At 42.7% G+C, this 27478-nt stretch overlaps 6 protein-coding genes across 7 annotated transcripts; 4 read left to right on the top strand and 2 right to left on the bottom strand.

Annotated features, from left to right (window-relative positions):
* Positions 1-539: 539 nt before the first annotated feature.
* On the top strand, positions 540-5093 carry LOC4349275 (probable protein phosphatase 2C 72). The gene is made up of 5 exons (NM_001423095.1): positions 540-1143; positions 1286-1699; positions 2229-2596; positions 3315-3551; positions 4485-5093. Exons 2-5 carry the CDS (start codon positions 1375-1377, stop codon positions 4734-4736), a joined length of 1182 nt encoding a protein of 393 aa, NP_001410024.1. The 5' UTR covers positions 540-1143; positions 1286-1374; the 3' UTR covers positions 4737-5093.
* Positions 5094-6233: 1140 nt separating this feature from the next.
* On the bottom strand, positions 6234-9321 carry LOC4349276 (putative magnesium transporter MRS2-G). The gene is made up of 4 exons (NM_001423097.1): positions 8863-9321; positions 8331-8776; positions 7296-7580; positions 6234-6798 (listed from the first exon to the last, which is right to left on the bottom strand). Exons 1-4 carry the CDS (start codon positions 9251-9253, stop codon positions 6514-6516), a joined length of 1407 nt encoding a protein of 468 aa, NP_001410026.1. The 5' UTR covers positions 9254-9321; the 3' UTR covers positions 6234-6513.
* Positions 9322-9551: 230 nt separating this feature from the next.
* LOC4349277 (uncharacterized) lies at positions 9552-11606 on the top strand. Its single transcript, NM_001423096.1, has 8 exons — positions 9552-9764; positions 9830-9912; positions 9995-10036; positions 10194-10235; positions 10573-10656; positions 10833-10920; positions 11044-11141; positions 11238-11606. Exons 1-8 carry the CDS (start codon positions 9602-9604, stop codon positions 11268-11270), a joined length of 633 nt encoding a protein of 210 aa, NP_001410025.1. The 5' UTR covers positions 9552-9601; the 3' UTR covers positions 11271-11606.
* Positions 11607-16045: 4439 nt separating this feature from the next.
* Positions 16046-18959, top strand: LOC4349278 (very-long-chain aldehyde decarbonylase GL1-10-like). Its single transcript, XM_015758856.3, has 5 exons — positions 16046-16496; positions 16866-17188; positions 18205-18352; positions 18447-18479; positions 18647-18959. Exons 1-5 carry the CDS (start codon positions 16167-16169, stop codon positions 18716-18718), a joined length of 906 nt encoding a protein of 301 aa, XP_015614342.1. The 5' UTR covers positions 16046-16166; the 3' UTR covers positions 18719-18959.
* Positions 18960-19346: 387 nt separating this feature from the next.
* Positions 19347-22975, bottom strand: LOC4349279 (zinc finger protein GIS2). Of its 2 annotated transcripts, none has more exons than XM_015758858.3 (4): positions 22801-22975; positions 21961-22184; positions 20829-20924; positions 19347-20128 (listed from the first exon to the last, which is right to left on the bottom strand). In XM_015758858.3, exons 2-4 carry the CDS (start codon positions 22062-22064, stop codon positions 19585-19587), a joined length of 744 nt encoding a protein of 247 aa, XP_015614344.1. In that variant the 5' UTR covers positions 22065-22184; positions 22801-22975; the 3' UTR covers positions 19347-19584. The 2 variants fall into 2 exon arrangements, with proteins under 2 accessions (XP_015614344.1, XP_015614343.1); XM_015758857.3 differs by having other exon boundaries at positions 21961-22188.
* Positions 22976-23893: 918 nt separating this feature from the next.
* On the top strand, positions 23894-27184 carry LOC4349280 (uncharacterized). The gene is made up of 2 exons (XM_015758859.3): positions 23894-24482; positions 26522-27184. The coding sequence occupies exons 1-2, from the start codon at positions 23943-23945 to the stop codon at positions 26546-26548; spliced, it is 567 nt and encodes a 188-aa protein (XP_015614345.1). The 5' UTR covers positions 23894-23942; the 3' UTR covers positions 26549-27184.
* The last annotated feature ends 294 nt before the right edge of the window (positions 27185-27478 follow it).

Genomic DNA, 27478 nt, shown 5'->3' on the forward strand with positions numbered 1-27478 from the left:
ACTCCACATCTATACAAAGTATGTTTTTTTTTTCAAAATTTCTTCTAATACAGTGCTTAGCCCACTAATTCTAAACTATTTGTTAGGTTTATTTGTTAAAACATTTAATTTATTGTAATAATAAAAATAGATATTATACGACAATAATACGATTAATATGTTTTGAACATGTCATAAAGATGGCATGAAATTACATTGAATGATTTCTATGTATTATGTGAGATTTCAGAGTACTTGACAAATCTCCAATTAAATGCACTGTAGCTGGTACAATACTCTATTAAGTTTCAGATCAAATACTTATACGAATAGTCCTGCATTTTTGCAGTTAATTTTCACTGATATTTGTACATGAAAGATATATTTTTTTTCAAGTACATCTGAAATCTGAAGAGTAGCGATGAAGAAACAAAACAGGTCAAACCATGTGAGACCAGCAAAGATACAAAACAGCACGTCATGCATATTGACAAGGAGGAGGAAAAGAAAAGAGATAGAGAGGAAAGGAAAAAAAGAGTAGTACTAGTATAGTAGAGCTACATACATAAATGTCCCTTTTTCTTTTCTTTCTAGGTAAGAAAGGTGTAGAGAGCAAGAAAAGAAGAAGAAAAAAAGAGATTTAAAATGGAACAAAAGGGCACAAAAACAGTCACCACCACCACTCCCAAATCCCTCTCAGAAATTAGGACTTGTAGAGCCCATCTCTGAGCCCCTGCCTTGCTGGCCCTGAACCTCTCTCTCTTCCTGGTTGCTTCTTTTGCAGTTTTTTTTTTCCCTTCCTCCTCTCTTGATTGTGTTGTGCAGTTTGTTTGTGTAGTGGAGGAGGAGATAAAAAAGATACCCTGATCTATCTGTTCATCGAGGCTGTCTGCAAGATTTGGCAGGAGAGGTAGGCAGGGGGGGAGAAGCGAAAAAGCGCATCTTTTTTTAGTCGTCTTGGTTCAGTTTCCTGGTTGCTTCTTTTGGATCCTGGAGAGGAGAGGAGGAGCCCACCGTTTCTCCACCAAAAACCCAATCCTTGCTGCTTCCTCCGAGCTTGAGATCGATTGGTTCCTTCCAGATCTAAGGCCACCCCTTTCGGCTGCGAGATCGATCGCGCAGGAATCTCGAAGCTAATCCTAGAAAGAAAGAGAGAAAAAAAAGGCGAGTTATTTTTCGCTTCTTTCTCCTTATGTTCCAAAATGCAAGTAGAGTAGGGTTGTCTCGTTGATCCTTCTCCCTCTGATGATCATATGGTTTGTGGTTCTTGATCCTGGGATGCGTGTTTGTTTGGATGCAATTGCAGGTTTCGCGAAGAAACGAGAGGAGGAGAGGGAAGGTAAAGGAATGGGCTTTGTGAGGAAGTGGGCGATGGGGAGGTGTCGGAGATGAAGGATGCTATCTGCTGCGATGGAATACTTGAGATCTTGCTGGGGCCCGGCGTCGTCGCCGGCCGGGCGCCCCCGCAAAGGATCGGATGCGGCGGGGCGGCAGGATGGGCTGCTGTGGTACAAGGACGCCGGCCAGCTCGTCGCCGGCGAGTTCTCGATGGCCGTGGTCCAGGCCAACAACCTGCTCGAGGACCACAGCCAGGTGGAATCCGGGCCACTGAGCACCACGGATCCCAACCTGCAGGGCACTCTTGTGGGCGTCTATGATGGGCATGGAGGCCCGGAGACGGCGCGCTACATCAATGACCATCTCTTCAACCATCTGAGGGGTGAGGCCTCTACTGACTACTGCTGCTGAAAATCTTCACCCTTTGATCCAATGCCGATCTCGCTATGCTATCTGATTAATAGGTGATTGGTCCAATTGTTTATGATGTGCTGCAAGTGTAGATGTGTTTGATATTGATAGTTGTTGAGCGAAAATGGTTTTCAGTTGAGTAGATATCTGTTATAAGCTGCATTGCATCATTGCATGAGATGTGGTTCTGCGCATATTACCGCGAAAAAGCGCGCGCGTATTTGAATGCATCTACTATTAGACCAGGGGCCAGGATTGCCCTAATTTTGACCCATAGATGATTTTCTGGAATGTAATTAAACACATCACATGCCAGTTTAGAAACTGACTGCAAGAATTTTTTTATGAATATAAAGCATGGCATCTTCTAGTTACATCTGATTGTATAATTATTTGTTTACAAGTAACTGCTAATAATCATTTCTGCCTGTGCATCTCTATAGCTTTAATTACTTGCTAATCATCAGTTGTGCATGCCCATGATTACCTTCCTTTTTCAGGATTTGCTTCTGAGCACAAGTGCATGTCAGCGGATGTGATTCGGAAGGCGTTTCGAGCAACTGAGGAGGGATTCTTTTCTGTAGTTAGTAGTCAATGGTCGATGAGGCCTCAATTAGCGGCAGTAGGCTCTTGCTGTCTGGTTGGTGTGATCTGTGCTGGAAATCTATATATTGCAAACCTTGGCGATTCCCGTGCTGTTCTCGGTAGACTTGTGAAGGGAACTGGGGAGGTTCTGGCTATGCAGTTGTCAGCAGAACACAATGCATCCTTTGAAGAGGTCAGGCGAGAGCTGCAGGCAGCACATCCTGATGATCCCCATATTGTGGTTCTAAAGCACAATGTTTGGCGTGTGAAGGGTATTATCCAGGTACATATCTGGACATCTTAATTATTTTGCTATTTGTTGTCTATTCATTTTGACTCATCTAATTATTTTGTAGAATCTTGACGTCTTGTTCTAATAATAACTCGCAGACTTTCCCATGCGATTGGCACGGGACTAGATTATAGTCAGCCAACTGAAAGCATAATTGTGTTTGCTGTGCCACTCTTAGGTTTATGTCCAAAATTAGAATTGTACTTCTCTGATACGGATGGAGTAATGCTCTATTATGTACGCCATCCATCTGTACTGTTATAATCTGGACCTGCCTTCATAAAATAAGTGTACATGTTTCTCTTTTTCCCAATTAATCTGGTAATTTCAAACCCTTTAGAACATGCTATGTGATGGCAACTTCTGCAGAATTTAGTGTCTTTTGTTTCTTTGTTTGGTAAGAGGAAAATCTCATTTATCACAGCTAAATAAATATAAGTGATTCGATAATTATGCTTCTTTTCAAGTTTCAATAACCATGAATCGATCTTTTTATCTCTAAAACTAATGCAACTGCAATAACATGACACTGCTGTTATGGACCAAGACCAATATGATGTAAAGTTCTTGAATTCAATTGCAATCTCCCTGAAGGAACAATTATTCTGATTGCTTCTGGTAATTAGTGTGTATAAGAGGTGCCGTGATATTTTGTTTAGACTGCTGCGTTCCCACAGCACATCTTACGTGGTGTGATGGTGTGTTCCAGATAACAAGATCCATTGGAGATGTGTATCTGAAGAAACCGGAGTTCAACAGAGAACCTTTGCATAGCAAATTTCGGCTTCAAGAAACTTTCAGGAGGCCTCTTCTTAGTTCTGAACCAGCTATTGTTGTACACCAATTACAGACAACTGATCAGTTCATCATTTTTGCATCTGATGGACTATGGGAGCATATTAGTAATCAGGAAGCAGTTGATCTTGTCCAACATAATCCCCGCAATGTATGTGTTCTTATCTTATGTAAATTAATTATTTCAATGGCGAAGTGCTTGTTCATATTATTGCTTGTCCAATAAAAGAAATCTTGATACGTTTTTGTAATAGTTACATGCTTTGATTGTTATTATCATTAGGGTAAATAGATGATTGGATGTCAATTGTCTGAGAAAGTAGAGAAGATCATGTTGAATATCTTTAGAACTTGCTGTTCTAAGTTTCTTTTAAATGTAACAAATATTCAGAAAGAACTTGTTAGGTATATGTTAATACGATACCATATGAAATTATGAAGGCACCTTTACATTGTGAGTTTAGAAAGCCTTTAGGATTGTAGCTGTTTATTGGTTGTAGCCCTGTAGGTGTTTTAGGAATTCAGATTTGTACGGGATCTGCTATTAGGGGTATGATCAATTTGTTAATGTTGTTTGAGACAACTGCACTGTATTTGGTCCGAATTCTGTAATTTTTCCCCATCCAATCCTATGCCCCTGATAATCTAGCAGGTTCTTTCTTTACGCTGTATAATCCTTTTCCTATCACTTTATTTGATTCTTAATCCTTGAATGAATTCGATTCATGAAAATACATGTGTCACTTAAATAGTTAAATTGTTTGCACTGAAATTCTTCAATTGTTGATATGATATGGATCCTATTAATATATGCACTATACATGAAGATCAATACTGATGAGCTGTTACGTTGCTAATTTGTTCATATTCCTTGCAACTTCACACACTATATCTGTCCACCTCAAGATGCTCACTACGGATCCATCTTAAATGGTTTTCTAAACTTATTAGTTCCAGATCATGTAGTGCAACCCAGCCTCATCAAATGAAATCTTGTTCTCTATTTTTTTGTGCTTTTATTCATCTTACAGATAACAATTAATTGCTTATCTTACTAATGCTACTATAACTTCCTGCGTATCAGGGGATTGCTAGAAGACTAGTAAAGGCTGCAATGCAGCAGGCAGCAAAAAAGAGGGAGATGAGGTATTCAGATCTGAAGAAAATTGATCGTGGGGTAAGGCGGCACTTCCATGATGATATAACAGTTGTTGTGGTGTTCTTTGATTCGAATGCCATAACCACTGCTAACTGGAGCCGACCTTCAGTTTCTCTTCGAGGGGGTGGTGTTACTCTCCCTGCAAATTCCCTTGCTCCATTCTCAGTTCCTACATAGCTAAGAAGCTCTTTTTAAAAACAGCACCGAATTTAAGAATGCAAGAAGACCAAAAAAGAAAAAAAAAGAAAAAAAAGAGGAAGAAAAGGAAAAGGAAGAGAGCATCAGTTGTGATTAACTGTTGCGTGATTTCTTCTGCGTTGTTCTTGTAAAACCTTTTTAGATTCAAACTTGGTGACTAGTGTACTGATAGCAAGGTATAAGATTAGATTATTCTTAGCTTTTCTTTTTCACCCCTTTTTTCACGCTCATGGGATATCAGGTGGTTGTACATTCTCTGGATCATCTTGTGATAATAGTTCATCATCCCTTATTTTGTTAACTCCTTCAGAAATCACAATGCTGTTTTATCGCGTCACCTTGAGACAACCTTTTCTATGAGCAGCAGGTTGCTTTCATGATAATAGTTTCCAGCCACCATGAATTCAATGATGAATCAAAAGTGGCCTGTGAAGATGATGATTGCAAAAATCTGTTGAACTCAGCCTTTGTCAGCATCATGCTGTTTACATGATTATGACAGATGTCAACCAAAATTGGGGGCAGCATGAAACGGTGAAGCCGTTGTGATTGCATGCATTTTGTGTTCACCTTTTCAGTTGATGCATCTGTTGCTAGTTTGGTGCGGCACGTGGTTAACTGGTTCCTGCGCTGCTCAGCGTGCGTACCAACGCTCGGTAGCGAAACTATGAAATCTGAATAACCAACTAGCATGATCAGATTACCGGGAAAATAAATAATTTAGGATGTCTTGGTGGAATATTTCTTCAGGGGGTTTGAGAGATTTGTTTATGTTTGTTGGTTTGATCGTTTCTCAGAAGTATGTGTTTCTTTTGGCGTGTCATTTTCGTAATCGTGTCACAGGAATGAATTTAGAACTAATGCAAAAACCGTGTCATGAATTGACAGGATTGCATTGGAGCAGGATAAAATGAGTTTATATTATATAATGGATTTGTGTTGTTTACTGCTCGTGAAACGTAGAACATCAGAGTCTCTCACTATAGTCTCTACGGTTTTCTTTTACCCTTCAAACGTGAAAATGCATGCTCCCGTTCTACAGAGTACAGACGTCTCAAGCAAAAATGCACGTCACTCTCCACAAATGTCTGGGTTCCCTCAACAAATTTCGCTGGGTTATTTCAGGTTTGTTTGGTTCTCTACCATTCCTAGCCTTGCCATTTTATTTGGCAAGATTTGGCAAGGCAAAAAATTTAGGGCTGGGCTAGTGCCAAACTTAACCAAGCCAAATAAGGGACAAATTTGAGCAATGCCAATTATTTGGTAATGTTAAGAATGGTGTAGAACCAAACAACCCCGTCAATCCTTCATGTACACAGGGCCATGGAAGAAAGCTTCAATTGGCCATAACCAATATTTGTCTAAATATGGTTTAACTGGAATATAATGAGTTAATGACATACCGATATACTATTCAGTATTGTCCATAAAGTTCAGTGATTCATCAGCTATCTCTCTGCAAAGAAGACATACTGCTGCCTCAGGATGATTGGATCCCCTATAACCCACAAATCCACAATCAATTCAAGGGTGCTGATGATCATAACATGTTAGTATACTATATTTTTACCAAGGGAAAACTACAGAAAATGTATCTTATTTACCAGTGAAACATAAATGCATTAGAGTTTCTCCCTAATCCTAGGATTCTCTTTTATGTTTCAAATGACTGCTCCTTTCTGCAGACGTTACAAGTCAAAATGCATGCCCTTTACAGCGAGACAGTTCTCATGAGTCGTGACTTGTTACATTGTGTTCAAGGACCGAGCAACTTCTTCCACCGGGCATACCATAATAAGACGATGCAGATCATGAAGCAGCCCGATGAGGTGCCCCCAACAAATGGCCAAAAGAAGCTACCATCATCAATGCTGTACAATTTGCTCTGGATGTTCATCGCAAAAGCCCCAGCTATGAAGGTGTTGACAGCTATGCCGAAGGATGCAATAGTCAGTGTAAGCTGAAGCTGAATAAGTTCATTACGCTGGTTGTCAAGTTGAATATTGACATAGTCTTCTGTATCATCAATATACTCTCGAACCTGTTTAATTCCCAAACGAGAAATTATGTCACGCCAAGATATAGCATAAGGGCGCCAAAGAATTATACAGAAAAGTGATATACTTTCCTTGTTTCTTCATCAGAAAAGAGAGATGTGCTTCTAGTAGTTAAAGAATTCAACATCTATTGCTAACTCAAATCTATGTTTAGCAACTTCTACTTCTAGTCTAGTAGTAGTTAAAGAATTCAACATCTATTGCAAACTTGAATACTAACTCAAATATATGTTTAGCAACTTCTAGTAGTTAAAGAATTCAACATCTATGCTAACTTGAATACTAACTCAAATATATGTTTAGGAACAAGACGTGGCTGTGTATCTTTACAATTTATCTCCAACAAGAACTTACAGTTATATTCATTATGATAAGTCAGCAGAGAATAAGTCCAAATGAACACTAGGATAAGTCATATAGCATTAAGTAGATCCAAGTAAAACTGCAACTACCCCATTTCAATATGGGTAAAAGGACTAACCGACAAAATTCTGTTGCGAATTCCATCCAATTGCATGAAGTAAGCCTCAAGCAACATTTCTAGGTCTTCCACGTCATTATCCAAATGCATGCTTGTAGCGATGCTCACGCTGCGCCGAAAACTATTGTTCAACCTGGACAGACTTGTTCCTCCAGGAACAATGCTATTGGAAGCAGCCGATGATATTAAAGCCTCAACTTGCTGGTTTTGTAATTGCTTCCTTGTTAGATACAGATGTGCCATGTCTTCATTATCATCCAGAAGATGTTCTATTTCATCTCTGACCTGAAATGATATGAGGGTTAAGATACATATCTTCAGAAGAAACCCTTGTTTAGAGCAGCATGCAGGTAACCATCAAGGTTCTCAAAAGTACAGCCAAACTACCCAGCAGCAATACTGCATATAAAATAAAATCAACAAGCTTTAAAAAGAAATGAATAGGTAGGTACATAGAACATCACGAACAAAAAAAAAATCAGTTGTTTATAACCACCTTTTGTTTTATATGCCCCAAGTTCCAACCATACAGTAAGAACTAAAATTATATAAACATGTATTTTGATAATCCAAAGTATATACACCTGAAGACTTTGGCTCTTTCAACACATGCACTACAACATCTCTATGTACATGAAACAATTGTTCCCCCGTGCACACAGGACCACGGCACAGCAGACTTCAGTTGGTGATTGGTCCACGGTGAACCATAACTATTATAAGTTTGAGATGGTAAAATTATACTGGCTATGTCAGGCACACTATTCTTTTGAACAAATATTCGGTACTGCTTTTAAGTTCAGTTATATCCACATAGCTCCAAAGAAGAAATATTATTGTCTTAGGGCCTGTTTGGATCATCCATGCCCCTTAGTGCAATTAAACTTTAACCACAGAAAAGAACAGCTAGAACATACTATGAATATAGCTTTTGATCAGTCAAATTAATATGCAATAATAAAGACAGTCAAACAGGGATGAAAACTTTGAACTTTGCCAGACCAAAGGCACGCACTACTCTATCTCTAATAGTACCTTCTGCACATGGGCAAGCAAACGGGTAAGATCACTCTTGAGAGTTCGCACACGATCGAGATTCCTTGTGCTGACATTCTTGGTCAGTTCCTCAAGTACCGGAGTGGCGCGCCTTTCAAGACCAGACACGTTAACGTCGAATGATGAGCACACGGTCTCGAGTGCGAGCTCCAGCACCTGGAATTCAAATGGCAACTCGTGCTCTGCTCCGGTGGCCTCGTTAAGGCGGGGCACCTGATCTCCATGCGAGTCATCATGCTTTTCCCCATGGTCATCACCACCAGGTTGACCATTCCCACACACCAGGTTCTTGAGAGGGAGATGATGTGTCAATTGCTCAACAAAAGGGATCACATCGATCGTGAGAGGATCCAGTAGAAGGATCTCATCGGCCGTAACGATCGCCCTGATGAATTCTAGGTTGATCACCATCGCCTTCTCTCTAGCTGCACAATTAAACATTGTGTATTGTCACAACAAAAGCGACCCCCTAAGCAGCAATCGATACTAATGGGGGCGTGGTCGAGCTCACCGAGGATGCTGGAGGAGTCGGAGAAGACGGGGCCGAGGATCCGGAGGTCCCGCGGCGGCAGGCCGGCGCGTCGGATGATGGAGCCCTTGTCGAGATGGAGGGTTTCGGAGACGCCCCACCGGTCGAGCCGCATCCAGAGGCGCGCCCCGGCCTTCTTCTTCCCGACCTTACCGGCGCCGGCGGGAGATACGGCGAGGGGAGGGGACGGAGGGGCGGGGTGCGACGCGGACGGCGGCGGCGGGGACGGCGACGCCGGGGATGGGGAGCTCGACGCGCGCGGCCTGGTGAGCGAGGGGAGGCGGCGCGCCGAGCGGGTCCGCTTGGTGGAGGACGACGTGGAGGCGTTCGAGGCGAAGAAGGGCAGCTTCCTCCCCCCGGATCGCCTCCCCATGGCGGCGGCGGCGGCGGCGACGGCGACGGCGAGGTCGTCGCGTGCGGGGGAGAAAAGCTTCGGAGACCGGAGAGGCGAAGGCGTTGGCCCGCGTGTAATGCGCCGCTTGATGGGCCGTACTGGGCCAGAAGCGATTGGGTCGGGCCCGGCCCATTTGGGAGCGGGGCGCGAAGCCCAACACGAACCGCGCGATTTCTCGCAGGCTCTGCCTCCTCCACTCTCAGACGCAGGATGGTGATCGGACGGCTGAGATTGCGTGGTGGTGGCGGGAAAACGCCGACGAAGCGGAGACCACACAGAGGAGGATAGCTCCCCTCGTCGTCGTCCTCACCGCCGGCGCCGGCGACGATGGCCATGGCCGCAGCCACCCCCGTACTCCTCCTCCTCCGCCGTTCCGCCACCATCTTACTCCCTCGATCTCGATCTCCGCGCGCCTCCGCTTGCGTCTTGGCGCCGCAGCGGAGGAGGGGGAGAAGGTGGCGGCTGCTCCGATCGTCGCCGCCTCCCGAAGGTGCGGATGCATCCACGGTTAGCTGATTGGTTTGGTTGCGTTGATCTGATGGACGTCCGCCGCAGGGGTCCCCGGCGAACTCATGGAGGAGGAGGAGGACTCCAAGTTCGTGCCGCTGAACGCCGAGGATCCCATGTACGGACCGCCGGTGAGTTGCTAGCTGCGGCTCCTCTTCCTTGCTATTTGCTGCTTCTGTGCTGATCTCCATCTGAATTGGTTGTGTTCGTCAGGCGCTGTTGCTCATCGGATTCGAGGAAGGCGAAACCAACAAGGTAAATACGCAGTCAATGAACTGTTCACGCAGAACAGAACGGTCCTGTTTGTCTGAAATTACCAGACATATGGTGCATTGATTTGTATGTTTGGTGTGTGTGCTTCTTGTTGTTCTGAATGTTCGATAAGCTTACCTGAAATGCATAATTCGTGCAGGTTCAGGAGTTCCTGAGAGAGCTTGACGGAGAATTTCTCAAGGTATAAAATAGTTGTCTGATGCCATTCGCATGTAATGATATTGGTTTTTATGACATCAAAACATAGAACAGTTTTTCCTATTTGTTCTTGCGCATGTAGTAAACTTGAACAAAAATGTATCTTCTGACTTCTGATGAGAGCAAATAGAAGCTAGAAGAAGGGATAAAATATGGGGACTCAGCTTTAGTCTCATCGGCAAGAATCATCTAAGATGAAATTCAGGGAGAAAATTCATAGCGTGCAAGTGCATCATTCAAAGGACGAAATGCAACCATGCTTATATGAATCTATGGATAATCTGAAAGGTCAGTTATATGCTCATATGGCTTTGTTTCAGGTGATTCATTGTACAGAAGAAATGACAAAGCAAACGTTGTGGGATGCCATGCACACTGAGCAACCTAGTATAGAAGCTGTCAAGGTCTGAATCATTCATTCTCATTATTTTCACGTTTCTTTTCAGTCTTAATCTGCTAACAGCTGACACATCACTATTGTGCTGATGTTACAGATACCAAATGCCAATCAATTAATCTCTGACCTTAGATCAGGATATTGAGCACTTGTTAACGGTTAACACTCATTTTCAATTGGCAGATTGCAAAGTCAATGCCAAGAATTTGTATATTTTCTGGCCTGACTGGTGAAGAGATGATGATGTTCATCAATTCCTACCCAGAAACTGGTAACTCGATTGTCCTATGTAAACTGTGAAATTTATTACACTTAACTGGGATCATATAAATGAACTTTGGAAGCTTGCAGATCATGTGTTGTCAAAATTAATGAGCTGCTACTTGTTGTTCAGGGTTGGAACCAGCTGCTTTTGCAGCACTTGTTCCTAACAGTGCAGACAAGATTCTTGGTGAGGTGATCGAGGAAATAATGGGTGACCACGAGATGCTGGTTTGTTCTGATTGTTCTAACTTGTGTATAATTCTTTTGTATTTCCTATTTGGAGAAATTGAGCTATATGTTCTCTGTTATACAATCTGCATACAGGAACGAATTAGCAATGAAGAGAATCTAATGTAGCCACTGGGCTAAGCTGATGGAAAGGCCCATGAAGAGAAATCAGGCAGCAGTGATCAAACTCACCTACTGAAATCACCAGCTCCAAGTGTTAGGATTATATGTGTAAACTAGGATTTTTTTTTCCTTAAATGGCGTCGGTGCCAAAAGTATTAGAGTCGTGGGTGCATTACTCTACGTCAGTACCTACAATGCCTACAATTAAGATGGGAAGGCTCTAAGAATCAGAGGGAGATTAACCATGTCAAACATGAACCATAATGGCTCAAATGGTGGTTGGCTGATGGATATGGTCAGATTGCTAGAGTTCTCTGTAAGAACATGCATAAGAGATTAAGAGATGTTCCTTCTCAGATTTTCTAATTTTTTTAGACATGAAAATGATTTAAATCTCTGGTCTCTGCCATCAGGTACATGACCAATGAGTCAAGAAAAGATAAATAAAATACTCAAGGTTATGGGACAAACCCCTATGTCCCTCCTGATGATATCTAACTGAAACACCGAATAGAAAACACTTAGAATTTATAACGGTATTTTATATGAATTACGTCATCTAAAATGGAACAAAAGACCTCTAACTACCACAGACCTCAACTTGTTCCGCTCACAGTCGTCTACGCCTCCATCAATCATCCTTCGGCCATTTATCCGGAACTCTGAATGTCTACAATTCTTCTGCATCCAGTGCATTTGTGCATGCATGTATGGAGTTCGTGTCCTGGTTATGGACTGCCACTGCACACAGTGCACTTGAAGATGCAGATGATACTACTACCTTTGATTGAGCATCCAGGCATGTGAGTATGTGAGATGTTTTGGATCGAGTGGTGGAATGTGGGATCAATGAACCGGTCCAAATCTGAAGCTGCAGAGTGCAGAGATGGGACACAGCACAAGGGACAAAGCAGTAGCAGGTGCTAGATTATTAATCTGAAGATTTGATCATCCTTGCTGTAAAATTGCCGCCTGTAGTGGATGTTTGACGACTCACGTGCTCAACCACTGGAGATATACAAAGTGAGATCGGCCAAATTAGCCAGCAAACAATGAATACAAGATGGACACAAGCAAGCAGTTTAAACTTAAGCACCAGTATTAATTGTTGTATTGCCGTGTCAGTTTGTGATGCAGAACATTGAGCATGAGGGGTGGTCACTTGTCAGGCGAATTGCTCGTGAGCCGTCAGAGAGAGACAGGTTTCCCGGCGATGCATGGAGCGTGCAAGTCGTCGGAGCGTTCGGTGTCTGCACGCCCCAGGGAAACTATGTGCGCCGCCCGTTTGACGACGCCTCTGTACAGTCCGCCGGCGGCGGTTACCCATTCATTTGTGTACTATAAGTGAGTTTACGGATCGATCCACTTACATCCTTACCGTGCATGCTGGCTCGGTATCACGTGTTTGTGTTATTTTCAGTCACCGCTTCGTCGTCAATCCGAGGAGGATCGAGTACGAGAGGATGTACATGTTTGGTGATGCACCTAATAAGGGACTTGTTTGGGTGAGCTTCTGGTAGCTGGAGATTTTTCTAGAAGCTGCTATTGCTAGAAGCTCCCCAAACAATCCAAATTTTCACTTAGATTATGAGAAACTGTAGTTGTAGAATACAGAAAATAAACTAGAAGTCAGAAGCTGGGTTTCCCAGCTTCTCCAAATTCTCACCAGTTGTTTCTTAGAATCTTAAACTCCACCAAACAGGGCCAAGGACGATAACTATCCTTGGATTTATAGATGTGTTTTTGGTGTGTTTTACTGTACCTGCCGGAAAAAGAAACTATCCTCTGTTCGTGGATTAAAGGATCTGAATTGCTATACAATTGTTGATAAATTTGTTTTGCCAAACAGTTGATTTGTGGACCGTCGGGTCGTCTTGAGATTCGTGTCTACAAGAGGCCTGTTCGGCTAGCTGGTACAGCCATTGTACGCAGCCGTTGTTGCTGCAGCTGCAAACTCAACTTACTATTTGTGTTGACTGCACAACAATAAAGTTAAGTGCAGCTGAACAGGCCCAAGAGAAAAAAGCCGCACTACCTCGTGAGCAAAAGTGCTCCTCGGCGAGACTACTTCTAATTAGTTAAATACATATATAATATATATGAGTTATAATATAATTATACTATGAACTGTTAAAAAGTTTGTACCTAATAGTTATAAAAAATAAAGCTATATAAGTAGTATTCATACTCTCATAGAAATATACAATTGTGATGGTATCTTGTGTGTTTAAGGATGGAGGCCTGAAACTAAATGCAAACCACTTATATTTAAAAATAAATTTTATGGGGCTATACATGGGACAAATTAAGCAAACTCAAGTCCAAAGTATCTAACACAGTACATGAGGGGACTCAGAAATTTAATTGCTTGATGAAGTTGAGAGGTCTGAAATGTGCGTGGTATTGCATACCTGTTTATCTAAACTACTACTATGAAAGATATACCGCTACTTTTGGACTTTTTAAATTAGTTTCTAATATCACATAATAGTCTAATATTTGTTTGCATCAAGTAAATAAAATATAATCAAATAAGCAACAAATCATACTAGCATTTTTATTTAAAAATATATTACATATATGATATATTATTATATATTTTATTTTATCATAACAAAACATGTTCATTTTTGTTGAGTTGTGATACAAATTCATTTGCACTTAATAAAGGCCAGCTTCTGCCGTAGCAGAGCGGAGGCCCGTCACCGGGAGGCTTGGGCCGGAGCCCCCGCAAAACGGATCGTCATCCTTTTTAGGGTTCCACCATATATATACCTCTTGTAAACCGCCGTGCGGCGATGTAACCTCACCCCAGATATAGTGAAGATATTTTGCTGGCTGGCGCCCGTGGTTTTTTCTCTCCTGTATTGAGAGGGTTTTCCACGTTAAATCTCGTGTCTTCTGTGACTGATCTATTATTTTTTTATCGTTTGTTCGCTTATCATTTCCTAACAATTTTGCTTGAGTATACATGTATGCATAGGCGGCGGCCTGGCATACCTGAATTTGGACGTGGAAACCATGCCACTTTGTCGACAGAAGAAGTCACGAGAGGAGAGGAAGAAAAACTGCCGAAATTGAGGCGATGACACATAGCTAGCTCGACATCGTACCTAGCTAGCCATAGAAAAATGCATCTAGCTAGCTACTTTCCGAAATGGACCAGCAAAAAAACGATAATAGATAGCTAATCCAATTAACTTTGGTAAGATCGAAGTATAAAAATGTACGACATTTTGTTATGAATGTATTCCCTCCGTTTCAAAATATTTAACACCGTTGACTTTTTAGCACATGTTTGACCGTTCGTCTTATTAAAAAAATTTGTGAAATATGTAAAACTATATGTGTACATACAAGTATATTTAACAATGAATCAAATGATATGAAAAGAATAAATAATTACTTAAATTTTTTGAATAAGACGAATGGTCAAACACGTACTGAAAAGTCAACGGTGTCAAACATTTTAAAACAGAGAGAGTATATGCCCGACACGTCGCTCTCTAGGAAAGAGGTTGACGGGTAGGTTGTTGAGGAAAAGCAAGTGCATTGTAGTATTTTTATAGCATTGAATTGAAATGAGAAATGATACGGAATAATGGTGGAGTCATCGATATATAATTTTACCTACCGGATTTAAATCCTCGCGTGTATGAAAATTAAGCTACGAGTATACGTAAATGAACTTTCAATAAAATAATAATAAATTTATATAAGCATTGTTGGTTTTCATTTTGTTTAGTGTGTGTTTATTTTGACGGGCGTGCAAGTGTGATGTTACGTGTAGTGGTATTGTACGTATATTTCTGCTGGGTAATCGGGAAAACAAAATATAACGTGACAAAATGCACATTGATGGCAACATTTTGAATTTGTTCTTTTCCCTAGCCGTAGTGCTCTTATGACATCGACATCTATGGCTGCTGGTGGTTGGACTCTTGGGAACGTGGATGCATAGGTGGCATATGTGTAGTTGCATTTCGCACGTAAGAAATTTGCATTGGCTATAAATACGGATGACCAAACAATGCATGCATCGACGATTCGACGTACGTACGTACGTGTGCTGCTTTAAAAGCACGAACATATTTGTATGGGCGATCGAACAAATTAAATCCTATATACTCACATTGTTGTCCCCTGATCACTTATTGCTACTATAGCTCTTTTATTCTCTGATAAAACTATTGCCATCTCAATAGTTTCCAGTATTTTAATAGCTGTTCTAAGATGTAAATTATATATAAAAAAACCCCCATAATAAATGAAATCCATCTTGTCTATGACCTGTAGCACTGGATATCTTTTTCTCTCTATCATGAATGCACTGGCTAGGCACGCATTTGTGCTGAAATTTGGAGGAGTATCCAACGCTTCAGCTGTAAAAATATGATTTGGTGGTTTGATTAATTTGATCTGCCACCAACTTGTAACACAAATTGCAGCTAATTTGTTTCTTAATCTCCAGATCGAACATCTGATTACTCCACAGCATTGAACAAACAATCGAATTTTCGAGTATTTGTAGTTTTTGGAGTGGATTCATGGCCACAGAAAGTCAAAGAGCAACAGATGCTCTCTCCAATCTCCATCTCCAATTCTCCATACCATATATGCATGCGAGATCCAGCCACACAGCATTAGCAAAAACAACAAAGGAGCAGCGGGCCCCACTCACTGCCAGGTGGAGCCCACCGCACACCGCGCCTTACGTGGGCCCCACATGTCAGTGAGACAAACATGCCATCATAAAAAGCAGAGGACAGCACTGTCCAGCTGTGGACGACGACGCGAGGCCACTCGAAGCGGCATTTTGCACCTAACCCCCTAGAGTTATCGGGAATCGCAAAGAGGGGGCCATCTCGAGTGGCTCGCCGGCGGCGGCGGAGGCGGGGAGAGATGCTGCCCTACGCGACGGCGGCGGAGGCGGAGGCGGCGCTGGGGAGGGCGATGACGGCGGCGGAGTCGCTGTGGTTCAGGTACTCGGCGGGGATCCCGGACTACGTCCTCTTCTGGCACAACATCCTCTTCCTCTTCGTCGTCTTCACGCTCGCGCCGCTCCCCGTCGCGCTCCTCGAGCTCCGCGCGCCGGCCGCCGTGGGGCCGTTCAAGCTGCAGCCCAAGGTGCGGCTCTCCCGGGAGGAGTTCTTCCGCTGCTACAGGGACGTCATGCGCCTCTTCTTCCTCGTCATCGGCCCGCTCCAGCTCGTGTCCTACCCTACCGTCAAGGTGCGTTTCCTCTTCTTTTTTTTTCTGCGGCTCTCGTCGATGAATCCGCGCAATGCTGTGCCGCGGGGATTAGATTCGAAGGAAGAACGCGACATTTGGTTACTACGCGTATGCGGCGCTTAGAATTTGGATTTGTAAGATGGTGGGTGATCCATCAGTTCGAGATTGCGAGATTTGAAGGGATTTGTGATCCGGGAACCCTTGTGAGATGCAATCACATGATCTAAGGTCGTCTTGATGATATTTTAATACTCTTAAGTAAAAGAAGATTGTTCCTTTTATATCATTTACTATTATTTATATGTGGTGCATTATTATAGTAGTTCTAGAGATCAAATAAAGAAGATAGGTCGTTTTTGAACATTGCAGATGGTGGGAATCCACACAGGGCTGCCACTGCCGTCGCTGGGGGAGATGGCGGCGCAGCTGCTGGTGTACTTCCTGGTTGAGGACTACCTCAACTACTGGATCCATCGGTTGCTACATGGGGAGTGGGGCTATGAGAAGATCCACCGTGTCCACCATGAGTTCACGGCACCCATTGGATTCGCCGCGCCATATGCACACTGGGCTGAGGTGCTCATCCTCGGCATCCCCTCCTTTGTCGGGCCAGCGCTTGCACCTGGTCACATGATCACCTTCTGGCTCTGGATTGTACTCCGCCAGATGGAGGCCATAGAGACACACAGCGGGTAAGGAAACTTTGTACTTCCCCCCTTCTTTGGATTGTTTGGAGGATGCATAATTTATCACGTAATATAAGTCTAACGATGTGCACAGCATTGTGTTGACTTGGCAAGTATTTGGATTTGTTGCTAGTGATGGATGGATATGTTGTGGATAGATTTAGTGGGTGATTGCAAATCTAGCTGCATGGCATTTTGATTTGTTAGTGATAAATGGATTTTTGGACAGAGGGTTTGTTTCCAATTGGAAGCTTGGAACATAGGATACAGGTACCTATGTTGATGCATTTGGAGTTATTGAACAGAAAAGGTTTACCTAGAAATAGGATGCTTTTATCTACTATTTCCAGAATAATGCTAGAATAGACTACAGACCATGGTTCAGCATTCGCTGCAGCTTTTTAGTAGAAAGAAATTTAAGTAGCAAATGAGTAACCTTGTTCAATTTTGCAACTACACTTTCAATTCATTAAAGTTGATTAGACTAATTAATTTGAGAAAAAAGTGCATTTGTGATTTTAATTACAAAATTATACAACTCTAAGCAATCTGGAGTGTAATGATTGATATTAGTTTTTTTTAAGCAGCTTGTCAAATTTAAATAGATATGCATATTTACTAGTGTATATGATACTATGCTAGACATGGAGAACTAGCAACAATGCAAGATTACTAGACTGTTTTGGGTCTGATCCATTGTTTTTCTGCAAGTGTTCACTCATAAAATTGTAGTATGTGACCATGGATGATATAGAAGCAATTAAGTTGCTTGAACTTTAACTTAAAAGGATGGAAAGCCGCCAACCCCTTTTCTAAAATAAATAAAAAGACATGTATATGCTTTGGTCATATCAATATTGTGTCAGTGTCAACTCATAAAACTTGAGTATCATGACCATACTTTTTGCCGTATTCCCCATCACTTTGCTATTGCACTGACCAAATGATATCGCCCATCACATTGCTGTTGCACTCGTGTAGTGTTTACATGGCATAACAAAATTATCTTGTTATTTTTGCAGCTTTGATTTCCCGTTCAACCTGACAAAGTATATTCCATTCTATGGAGGCGCAGAATACCATGATTATCATCACTATGTTGGACGCCAGAGTCAGAGCAATTTCGCTTCTGTTTTCACGTATTGTGATTATCTATATGGAACCGACAAAGTAAGTATCTGCTTTTACACAATGCAACTGTTTAAACCCACCCACCCCCAACACACAAGAACGACATATTTATGTTGTGCTCTTGTTTTTTCAGGGTTACAGATACCATAAGGCGTACCAAGCAAAGGTAGTTTTCTTTTTGCACTGTTGCTATCTCCGGTCATTTTCTATGCTTCAATTCCAGAGAATTTTCAGTTTGTACAATTGTTATGTGTCAAATGGGCAACTCAGTTGACAGAGTAGCTGACCTTTTTTTTTTTTCGTTCTCTCTTCCTGTTTCCTTGGATGAAACAGATGAAGGCTCTGGGGCAAACGGAAGGCGAGAAAGCAGATAGCAATGGATTGAGCTACGCGAAGTTGGATTAAACTGTCCTATATATAGCCAAAATCTGGAATGCCTCCCTGGTCATTTTGTTCGTTACGGCTTGTGTAGTGTTTTGATTTTGTTTCGATTTCTGTAGTAGTGTCGTGCTGCTGTGCCTTTTGTTTTTGTGGCTGTGACTTGTGAGCATCCATGGAACTTGTTACGCTGACCAATAACATTGTGACTCGGGTAGTCTTTATGTGGTTTGCGCTCAACTTGAAAGAGTCAGAACCAATTGCTGTATATGTTTTTTTTTTGGGTGAAATATGCGCTGTAGAAGCAAATGATCTGCATTTCTCTGGTGTTTTGATGCCAAATCGACTACTAATCGAGACTTTATCGTAGGCAAGGATAACAAGTTATGCCTTTTGATACTATCGAGGCATGTTAACGTCCATTCCAGAAATATTACTTGGCTCAGATATGCAATAAACAGGAGAAAATCAGCAGCATACTCTTCCCGAATTACCCGAATTACGTTCACACACCAAAATTAGGGGGTAGAAAAAAAGCTTGCAACGGAGCAATGCCGAGCTTGTGTGCCAGTTCAAAAGGGCGCTTCAGTACCGGATTGGAAGTACAGACTACAGTTTGGGGTATAAAAACACACAGATGCAACTGCAAGGCATATAAGACTAACTTCAAGTTTGTAGGAATTAAAACAAGTATCCCATCTGGAATTCATCCTCACCGATCAACGAGTATCGCAGTTAAACAGCAGAACCGACAAATACAAGTAAGCTGACAAACTATGAAAACTGAAGTATCTGAAATACACTAACATTCTTAAGGCATAAAGCACGAGATATGATTATTCATAATGCCGGTCCCAACGAAGAGTCATCTGATTGAGCACTTGGAAAATCACTCAAAAACGGCGAGGGGGAAACCGATCCATAAGCCTCCCAGATGGGCACTCATAAGCCATGTGACCACGACCACCGCAGTTGTGGCAGATCATGAACGCACCGGCCATGCAATCACGGCTCATATGACCAACCTGATTGCAAGCACGGCAGACCACATCACTGTATCCACCACGGAAGGGAGGAGGCCCACCCCTCTCATTGATAGCATCAGATTTGGGGCACTCTCGGGCCAAATGTCCTGACACGTTGCATAGGTTGCAGACGGGCTCGTTAGGGCAGTTACGAGCAAGATGGCCACTCTTCCTACAGTTGTTGCAGGCCTTCTCATTGGTGCATTCCGCAGCAAGGTGCCCTGGTTTGTAGCAGTTGCTGCAAAGCCTCATTTCACCTGGCAGCATTGGTGGAGCACTGCATTCTCTTGCAATGTGACCCGACTTGCCACAGTTGCGGCATATCCCTTCATTTGGGCAGCTGTTAGCCATGTGGCCAGGTTCTTTGCAGTTCCAGCAGAGATCTTTGGAAGAACACTCTGCTGCAATGTGCCTGCCAAAGTAAGCATTAGAGTAAGTAATGCTAGCTCACAGATAAGAAGGTGAAGCATGTAAGCATTCTTGATCACATGAAACTATAATCTGTGACTTAAATTACAATTATTTAATTCCACAAGTTATTGCTTAACTGTTACTAACCATCTTCTGGCAACTTTATGCATGGCTTAAGCTTCAACATTTCAGTTTCTTTAGCTACCTTTTGCTGATTTGTCATAAATATGAATAAGCTAATAAAAAAATATTAGATGCATACTATAAATTGAACTGTTAAAAGACAATGAACCATGTTTCGTGTTTTGGGAACAAATCTCAAATAATTGGTGATGCCAACACTAAGTCTCATCCATCACGAAAGGAGCATGGGGTACCTCAAAACTGTTAAATATTAGCAAATCAATGTAGCCATCTATCATGTTCACCTAACATCAACTTCATTACGGTTGAACTGTCACAATTATTGAGATCACGTCTCATTCACTGCACATTTGTAATCTAGATGGATATGGTTCTAAATACACAATGACATAAACAAGCAGTGCTATTGAGAATACAGAATTTTAAAAGCATGGCAAAACAATATAAGAGAAAATAAACACAAGTACACCACAAATAGATACTGAATAATGGAAGACTTCTTTAAAGGCTATAAGAACATGAAATATCTGCAAAACAGAATAACAAATAGTCCTTACCCTGGAAGCCCACATGCATGGCAAAGAGCCACATTTGGACAATCTCTAGCAAAATGTCCTGGACGCTTACAATTGTTGCACAAATCATTAGGAAATCTGCAGGGAAGAAAACAAAGAAGTGGAGGATACAAAAGCTCAGATACATTGCAGATTGACAGGAATCTGAAATTCGTTTATTAAATTGCACTCTTCAGGTCATGAATCATGACAAACTAATGTAATCATGAGAGGGTTTTCCGAAAATCACGAAACAACATTAGCTTATGCCTTGTTGAACATTTTGCACACTTAAACCAAGTGATCGTCCAATAAAGGGAATGAGGTCCATCGTACTCCATGTACTCTTTTACTTTTACTAGCAGAGTGCCCATGCGTTGTAATGGATTTTGAAGAAATAATAATAAACTATAGGAGTTTCAACAGGACATGTTAGAATTGATAGTTGATACATATACCCGACTGTTTTAATTCGAGTCTAGGCATAGTAAGTATAGACATCATAATGGGGAACTTCATTTTATCTAAAAGGAGAAAACTCTTCACTTTTTTAGAGACCTCATTCATTGTAGAGGGAATGGTCACTTGCTACACTGGAGAACCTTGTACAATTTGGGAGTCATGGAGAAGTATATTGGGTATTGACCAACTCTGAAGAAGTTGCTTAAATTTTGAAAGTAGGATCGTCATGGGCCCACATGACAGTGAGTAGGTGGTGGTGGCAGATTCACTGCCACCACCACTGGAGTCTTTTAGAATTGTATATAGAGTATAGATATAGACAAAAGACATGAAGACAAACCAACTTCTCCTTTAAAGAAAAAGATAAACTAACTGTTGCCTTAGCCTAGATTACAGCAATGGGTTGACCACATGTAGTGTCGCCCTATCCATATTACATACTGGAGCAACATAGGTCATGGATTCATGGCCTTAGATCAAGAGGCTATACAAATACTACATGCATAAGTAATTATTGTGGAAGAAAAACAGAGAATATATACATCCAAACAGAAATGACAATTATGGTTATCCTGCCAACATGATCAAGAGAGGTTGATAGCAAGCGGCAACATTAGGATATACGGTGCCAGATACTCATTTTCTTTATTTATTTAAACAAGACAACTCAAACCTGCTAGGACCACGGCGGCTGTCTCTCCTGTATGGCGCATCACGGTATGAGGTACGCTCAGTACGAATCCTGCGGTCCTTTGGTGGCGGGCTGCGGCTGCTCATCGTCAAACCTTCCTTCTAAATCTCCAAGCTCCAACCAAACTGCGAACACCACACCACAAAACCAGCACCTCCAAGACTCCCACAACCTGTTAGGCTGTTACAACCCTCCCTTCTTCCTTCCTTCCTGTCCACAACAAAACCACAGGCTGAATTCCAGCTCCATGAGCCCAAACAACAGCAACCATCCTTTCCTAAGCACAGGCCCGAATTCCAACAGTAGGGCAAACGACTCTCCGAATGCCCCACCTTCCTCCATCCTTGATTACTACAAACAAGGACCATCGAGCCATTTGCTCAATTGCTCATACACAAGATTTCCCTCCTAGTCCCCCCAACACAACCGCCCAATCTACAACAAATCATCATATCTTTACCATAGGATTCAAGTTCAACAACCATACTACCTATGCTCCCATATTCCTACTGCTTCGACTATTCCACAACCTATGCTCCCATCCTACTGCTTCGACTACTCCACAACCTACGCTCCCATCCTACAAACATGCACGCGCGCTGAACCACGAGTCCACGACCAATTTGCGAGAGCAGCGAACGAAACCCTACCTGACGAGCGAGCGACCAAACCAGTAACAGCGAGCGGATTTACAGATACTACCGAGCAAATCGATCGATCCCACACTAACCGCACGAAACCTCGTCGATAGATTTGATTTCGGCTCGCACATCAGCGGCAGATTAGGGACAGACGAAAACCAACCCCAGGTCCAGGGCTTACCACGGGGGTCGGGGGGCGGATCTCCAGCAGGCGCGAGGCGGACGAGGAGACGAGCTAGCTAGCCGCGGAGCGGCGAGGGCTGCTGCTCCCGTGGCGCTCGCCGGCGCAGCGCGGCGACGGCGAGGGGGGTCGCCGAGTGGATTGGGATAGGAAGAGGAGGAGAAGCGTGGCGTGCGAGGTGCCGAGGTCTCGAGGAGGAGGAAGAAGAGGACGCGTCAGATCCAGAGCTCCACCGAAGCGAGAGCACGTGCGTTTTATGGCTGTCCGATCTCGAATGGACGGTGGAGATTACTCGTAGGTGTTGGGGATTGCCGGATTTGGATTTGGGCCGTGAGAAGAAAGGTCGGCGTTGCTGCAGCCGACACGAGCCATACATCCCACGGCCCAACAAGGACCAAGCCCAATACGCCAAAATTGGTATCTAAGTACTCCCTCCAGTCCAAAGTGATGAGGTTATCCTGATCCTCCATATCATCTGGTATCCACGGTATTAAATATATTTTTACATAAGAAAAAAAATTGATGTGGCAAGAGAGTTAACAAGACAAAGTAAACAGATGAATAAACCAGTTCTCATGCAAGAAACCATCTCTAAGTAAAAACCAAAAATGAATGAGATATATAGATAAAAGGAGATAGAAAAAATGTTATTGGATGATTATTTAATTTGAAGAGATCATCTTTTAGATATATATAGTTTCTATACATATAAAAACTAATTGATGGTTTCTGGGTTGCATGTAACATATTTATTAGGGTGATACAAACTAGTGATCTTTGAGTTAAGAGTTGTCGTGGCTTAGGCCATCCCTAACTCTGAAACTATCAAATAATTATTATACTTGTCATGTCATATAAACTATATAGAATATATATTCAATAGATGGTGTTTTTAAATTAAATTCCTATCTAATCATCTCTCTTCTACTACTATCTTCTTTCATTCAACTATCTTCTTATTTTATTCTTGGTTCTTGTGTAGAGATAATTTCTTGCATGAGAAATGGTTATTCATCTTTTTTACGCCTCTCCTCGCTAAATTCTCTTGTCAAGACACTAACTGAAAGGTTGGGATGGCCTAACGTAGTACTCCGTTGTAGCTTGGCGTATTGGCCTTGGGCCTTATTGGGCCGTGGGAGGTCATGGCTCTCGTCGGCTGCAGCAACGGCGAGGCGGCGGCGCCGGCGGCGACGTGGACGCCGCCGTACTGCACCGTCGTGGCGGCCGACATGTCCGACTTCTGCTACCTCTCCTGCCCGCGCTGCGAGCGGGCGCTCCCGGACCACGCCGACGCATGCGCCGCCTGCACCGGCCGCGGCGGCGGCGGAGGCCCGGTGCCCGCGCGCGTCTACCGCCTGCGCGCCTCCGTGGCCACCCACGACCGCGTCGTGCCCGTCGTGCTATTCGACCGCGCGGCGCGCGTGCTGGTCGGCTGCCCCGCCGACGAGCTCGCGCGCTTCTTCGCGGCGCACGCGGGGGCCGCGCGCGCCGCGGAGGAGGCCCTGGAGGGGGAGGTGTGCCGCGTGGCGATGCGCGCGTTCGCGAAGGGAGCCGCCGAGCGGTTCCGCGCCGTCTCCGTCGTGCCTCTCCGCGACGGGTTCCGCCCCCTCATCGACACCCTGAGGGAGCTGTACTGCACGGCTGATCCCACACCGGCGACGTCGCCACCTCCTCGCTTGGAGGTAAGCGCCTCCTCTCTGTTCGATGAAATGCCTTGATGTTGGCATGCTGCTACGCAACAATATCTCGCAAGCATTTCAACTACAACACATTGGATTGTAACTTTGTATGTCCAAATAGTGTATAGCACGTCAATGATCTCGCTTTCCTTTGAGATCAGATTATGAACTCTGAATTAGTTTAAACCACTTCCAATCTAGTTTGGTAGTACACGTTAGTTGCTCCTTTTTTTTTTAGTTTTCAGTACCTCCTCTGCGTTGGTTTAGATATCTGATAAGCTTGTGGAATATTTATTCTCTAGTTAAGAGGTTTTAGCATTTTATGATCATATATTACCCTGCTGTGCCTTTGAATTCTCGACAACTTTTTGGACGAATTCTTCACATCAGTCGAATACTAATGATTCACCGGTATTTTGGAAGCGAATTCCAGTTCAAGCGAATTCCAGTTGAATACTGAGGAAATTGGTAGTTGGCACTGGAGCTAATGCTGCTAAATCTTGTTAGACTAGCATATTGATTTAACATACTAATAATCTATAACACTTGCTCACCTAGACTTGTAGCAACATGTCATTGCTGACAGGGAGCGCACAATGCCACATGCTACCATTTTGACTAACACCAACCTAGCACAGTGACTGGCAATCACATCTTTCAATCAAGCTTTCCTATTGTTCTCACATATCATAAGCAAGAGACTTTGACAAAGGTTTGTAAACGATCGATGCTCCAAGTCTTCACCAGATTTCCAGAGTGAGGCTAAAATCATGGCAAAATAGGGATCAGCAGAAGTGAGCAAACAAATATAATTTACACTGCTATGTATGATCGAGTGGGTAATGCGCATCGTTATTGTCAACCTTAAGGTGTCTCATCGACTTATGAGAAAACTGAAGAGGTGCCTCATCAACCTTCAGCCTGAAGTGATGAACTGTGCACCTTTCAGACATTCAGACCACAGTTTGCTTCTATCTATATGTAATGGTCAAGCGCAAGAAAGTTGTTACAGACTTGAGCAGACGTAAGATAAGAACTGAGTCAATTGACTTAGCTCAGTTGGTCGAAGGTGTGTGGGTATCCACCAAATCAACTTTGGGTGCGCCCATTTCTTGCTAATTAAATTGACACTTGCTATCCCAAATTTGAACGCATTCAGATATATCCAGGCATCAGACAGGGATAACAGTTAAACTTATCTGCTGAAACTGAAAGCTGCAGGGACCTAAGGTTTGAAATTGGAAATGCCATTTTTTTTTCAGAAATATTCTTATGTTTTCCATGTAACTGCATTTCTTCATTGGTGTCGGTCAGTGAAGCTAGGGGAGATTTCCTTTTAAATGCGCCATGGAGGGTCAAGGGCCCCAGCCCTCCAGCCCCTGAGTACGAATAGATGCCTGTAAACTGTAGCTTGATTACCTAACTGTTGCACACAGCTACAATGGATTTTTCGAAGTGGACAATTACACTGGATTTTGATGTGACTGAAGAGAGATTGAGGAATGAATTCTCAAGCAACTCTGAAGTACCTGCAATTGCACTGATTGCAGACTTCACCTGTTTTCATCTCCACAAGTTTAAGGCCTCAAGGATAAGTGTAGGTACCATAGATAAAATGTAAAGTTTATCATGAGAGAAAAATGCATTCAGTTTGAGCCTCTTGTCAGGAAGGCAGATAGCATAGTTTATAGTTAATATAAGAACCTTCAGCAGTGCTGTATCCAGTACCCTGATCATGTGAACAATTGAAGGGTCCTCTGCGATTTCATGACATATAGTCCTTAATTTCTAAGGAGCATCTGTTCTCGTTTGGAATGTTGTGCGCATTCAATCGTGTGGGTCTACAGGGAGCTAGATTCTCTTAACCTGCTATCTTTTGTCATGCTTTCAGGCTTTACACATTCCTGAATTTTTCTTTTACTAATTATCACTGACACAATGCGTATTTAGAGTTGGTAGTAGTGAGTTAGTGACCATTTGAAGACAACCTAAAGAATTCAACCTTGGATTTGTGTACTTACCCTCTTGTTGGTGCGGTGCAGGTTGCAGAATCAATCTTCCAATTCTGAACAGCCAACTGAACACCAGTTGCGTCCGGGGCTGTTTGGAGTTAAGGGCAGCACAAAGATGCAAGAGACACGAAGCTGATCAGTCACATTCAGATGCTCCAAGGACGTTATGCACAGTACAACACCCTCTGATCAATCGTAGTATCCAGCACCGGCGCTTATGTGGAGCTCTGAATCTAATGATTGATCCACCTGTGCTGCTTGTGACTATGAAGACGATGTGCCAACGAGAAACTATGCAAAACTGCATATCCATGCTTGATCAGTTCAGTTCAGCGTTCAAGAATGTGCATGTCTTAACCATTTCCTGCATGTGTATAGTATGGTTTTTACTGTACTACTGGCAGAGATCATATCCTGTGGAAGTTTACCATGATACTAGTTCGGCAATTAACTGAAGATGTGGACCACTGTCCACTATTAAAGGAAAAGCTCATCATTTAGGCCTAATCCATTGGTTGGGCAGCTACTCAACTGTTCTTCCCTTCAGTTTGTCAATGAAACGTGTGTCGGTATGTCATATGATTGGGAAGATGAATTATATATGTGTGAATTAATAGAATTATCATATGATTGGGAAGATGAATTATGTGAACAGTGAATTAAGTTTCTGAAAAAAAGTTAAGATAGTGTGTACGTGATGGTACCTTTTGTCTGATCCATGAGAAAAAATTCCAATAATTTCTCCCAATTGGAGCCAAAATACCAAAACAGAGTAATGGAGGAAGGAACATTTCGTGGAGTAATTCACCAAAGAAGGTAAAGGGAAAAAGTTTCAGGTGCATTATAAGCATATATATGATATTCGTTGCTGCTGATGTGTAGTAACCGAAAGTGAGGCTGCAAACTTAGTTACCATCGGAAGAAAGGCAGCATGGGAAATCAACTTTGTTAATGCTGCCAGTAACCAAAGGTATGCAGTTTCATGGT

This window comes from Oryza sativa, chromosome 10 (genome assembly GCF_034140825.1).
Source record: "Oryza sativa Japonica Group chromosome 10, ASM3414082v1".
NCBI lineage: Eukaryota > Viridiplantae > Streptophyta > Magnoliopsida > Poales > Poaceae > Oryza > Oryza sativa.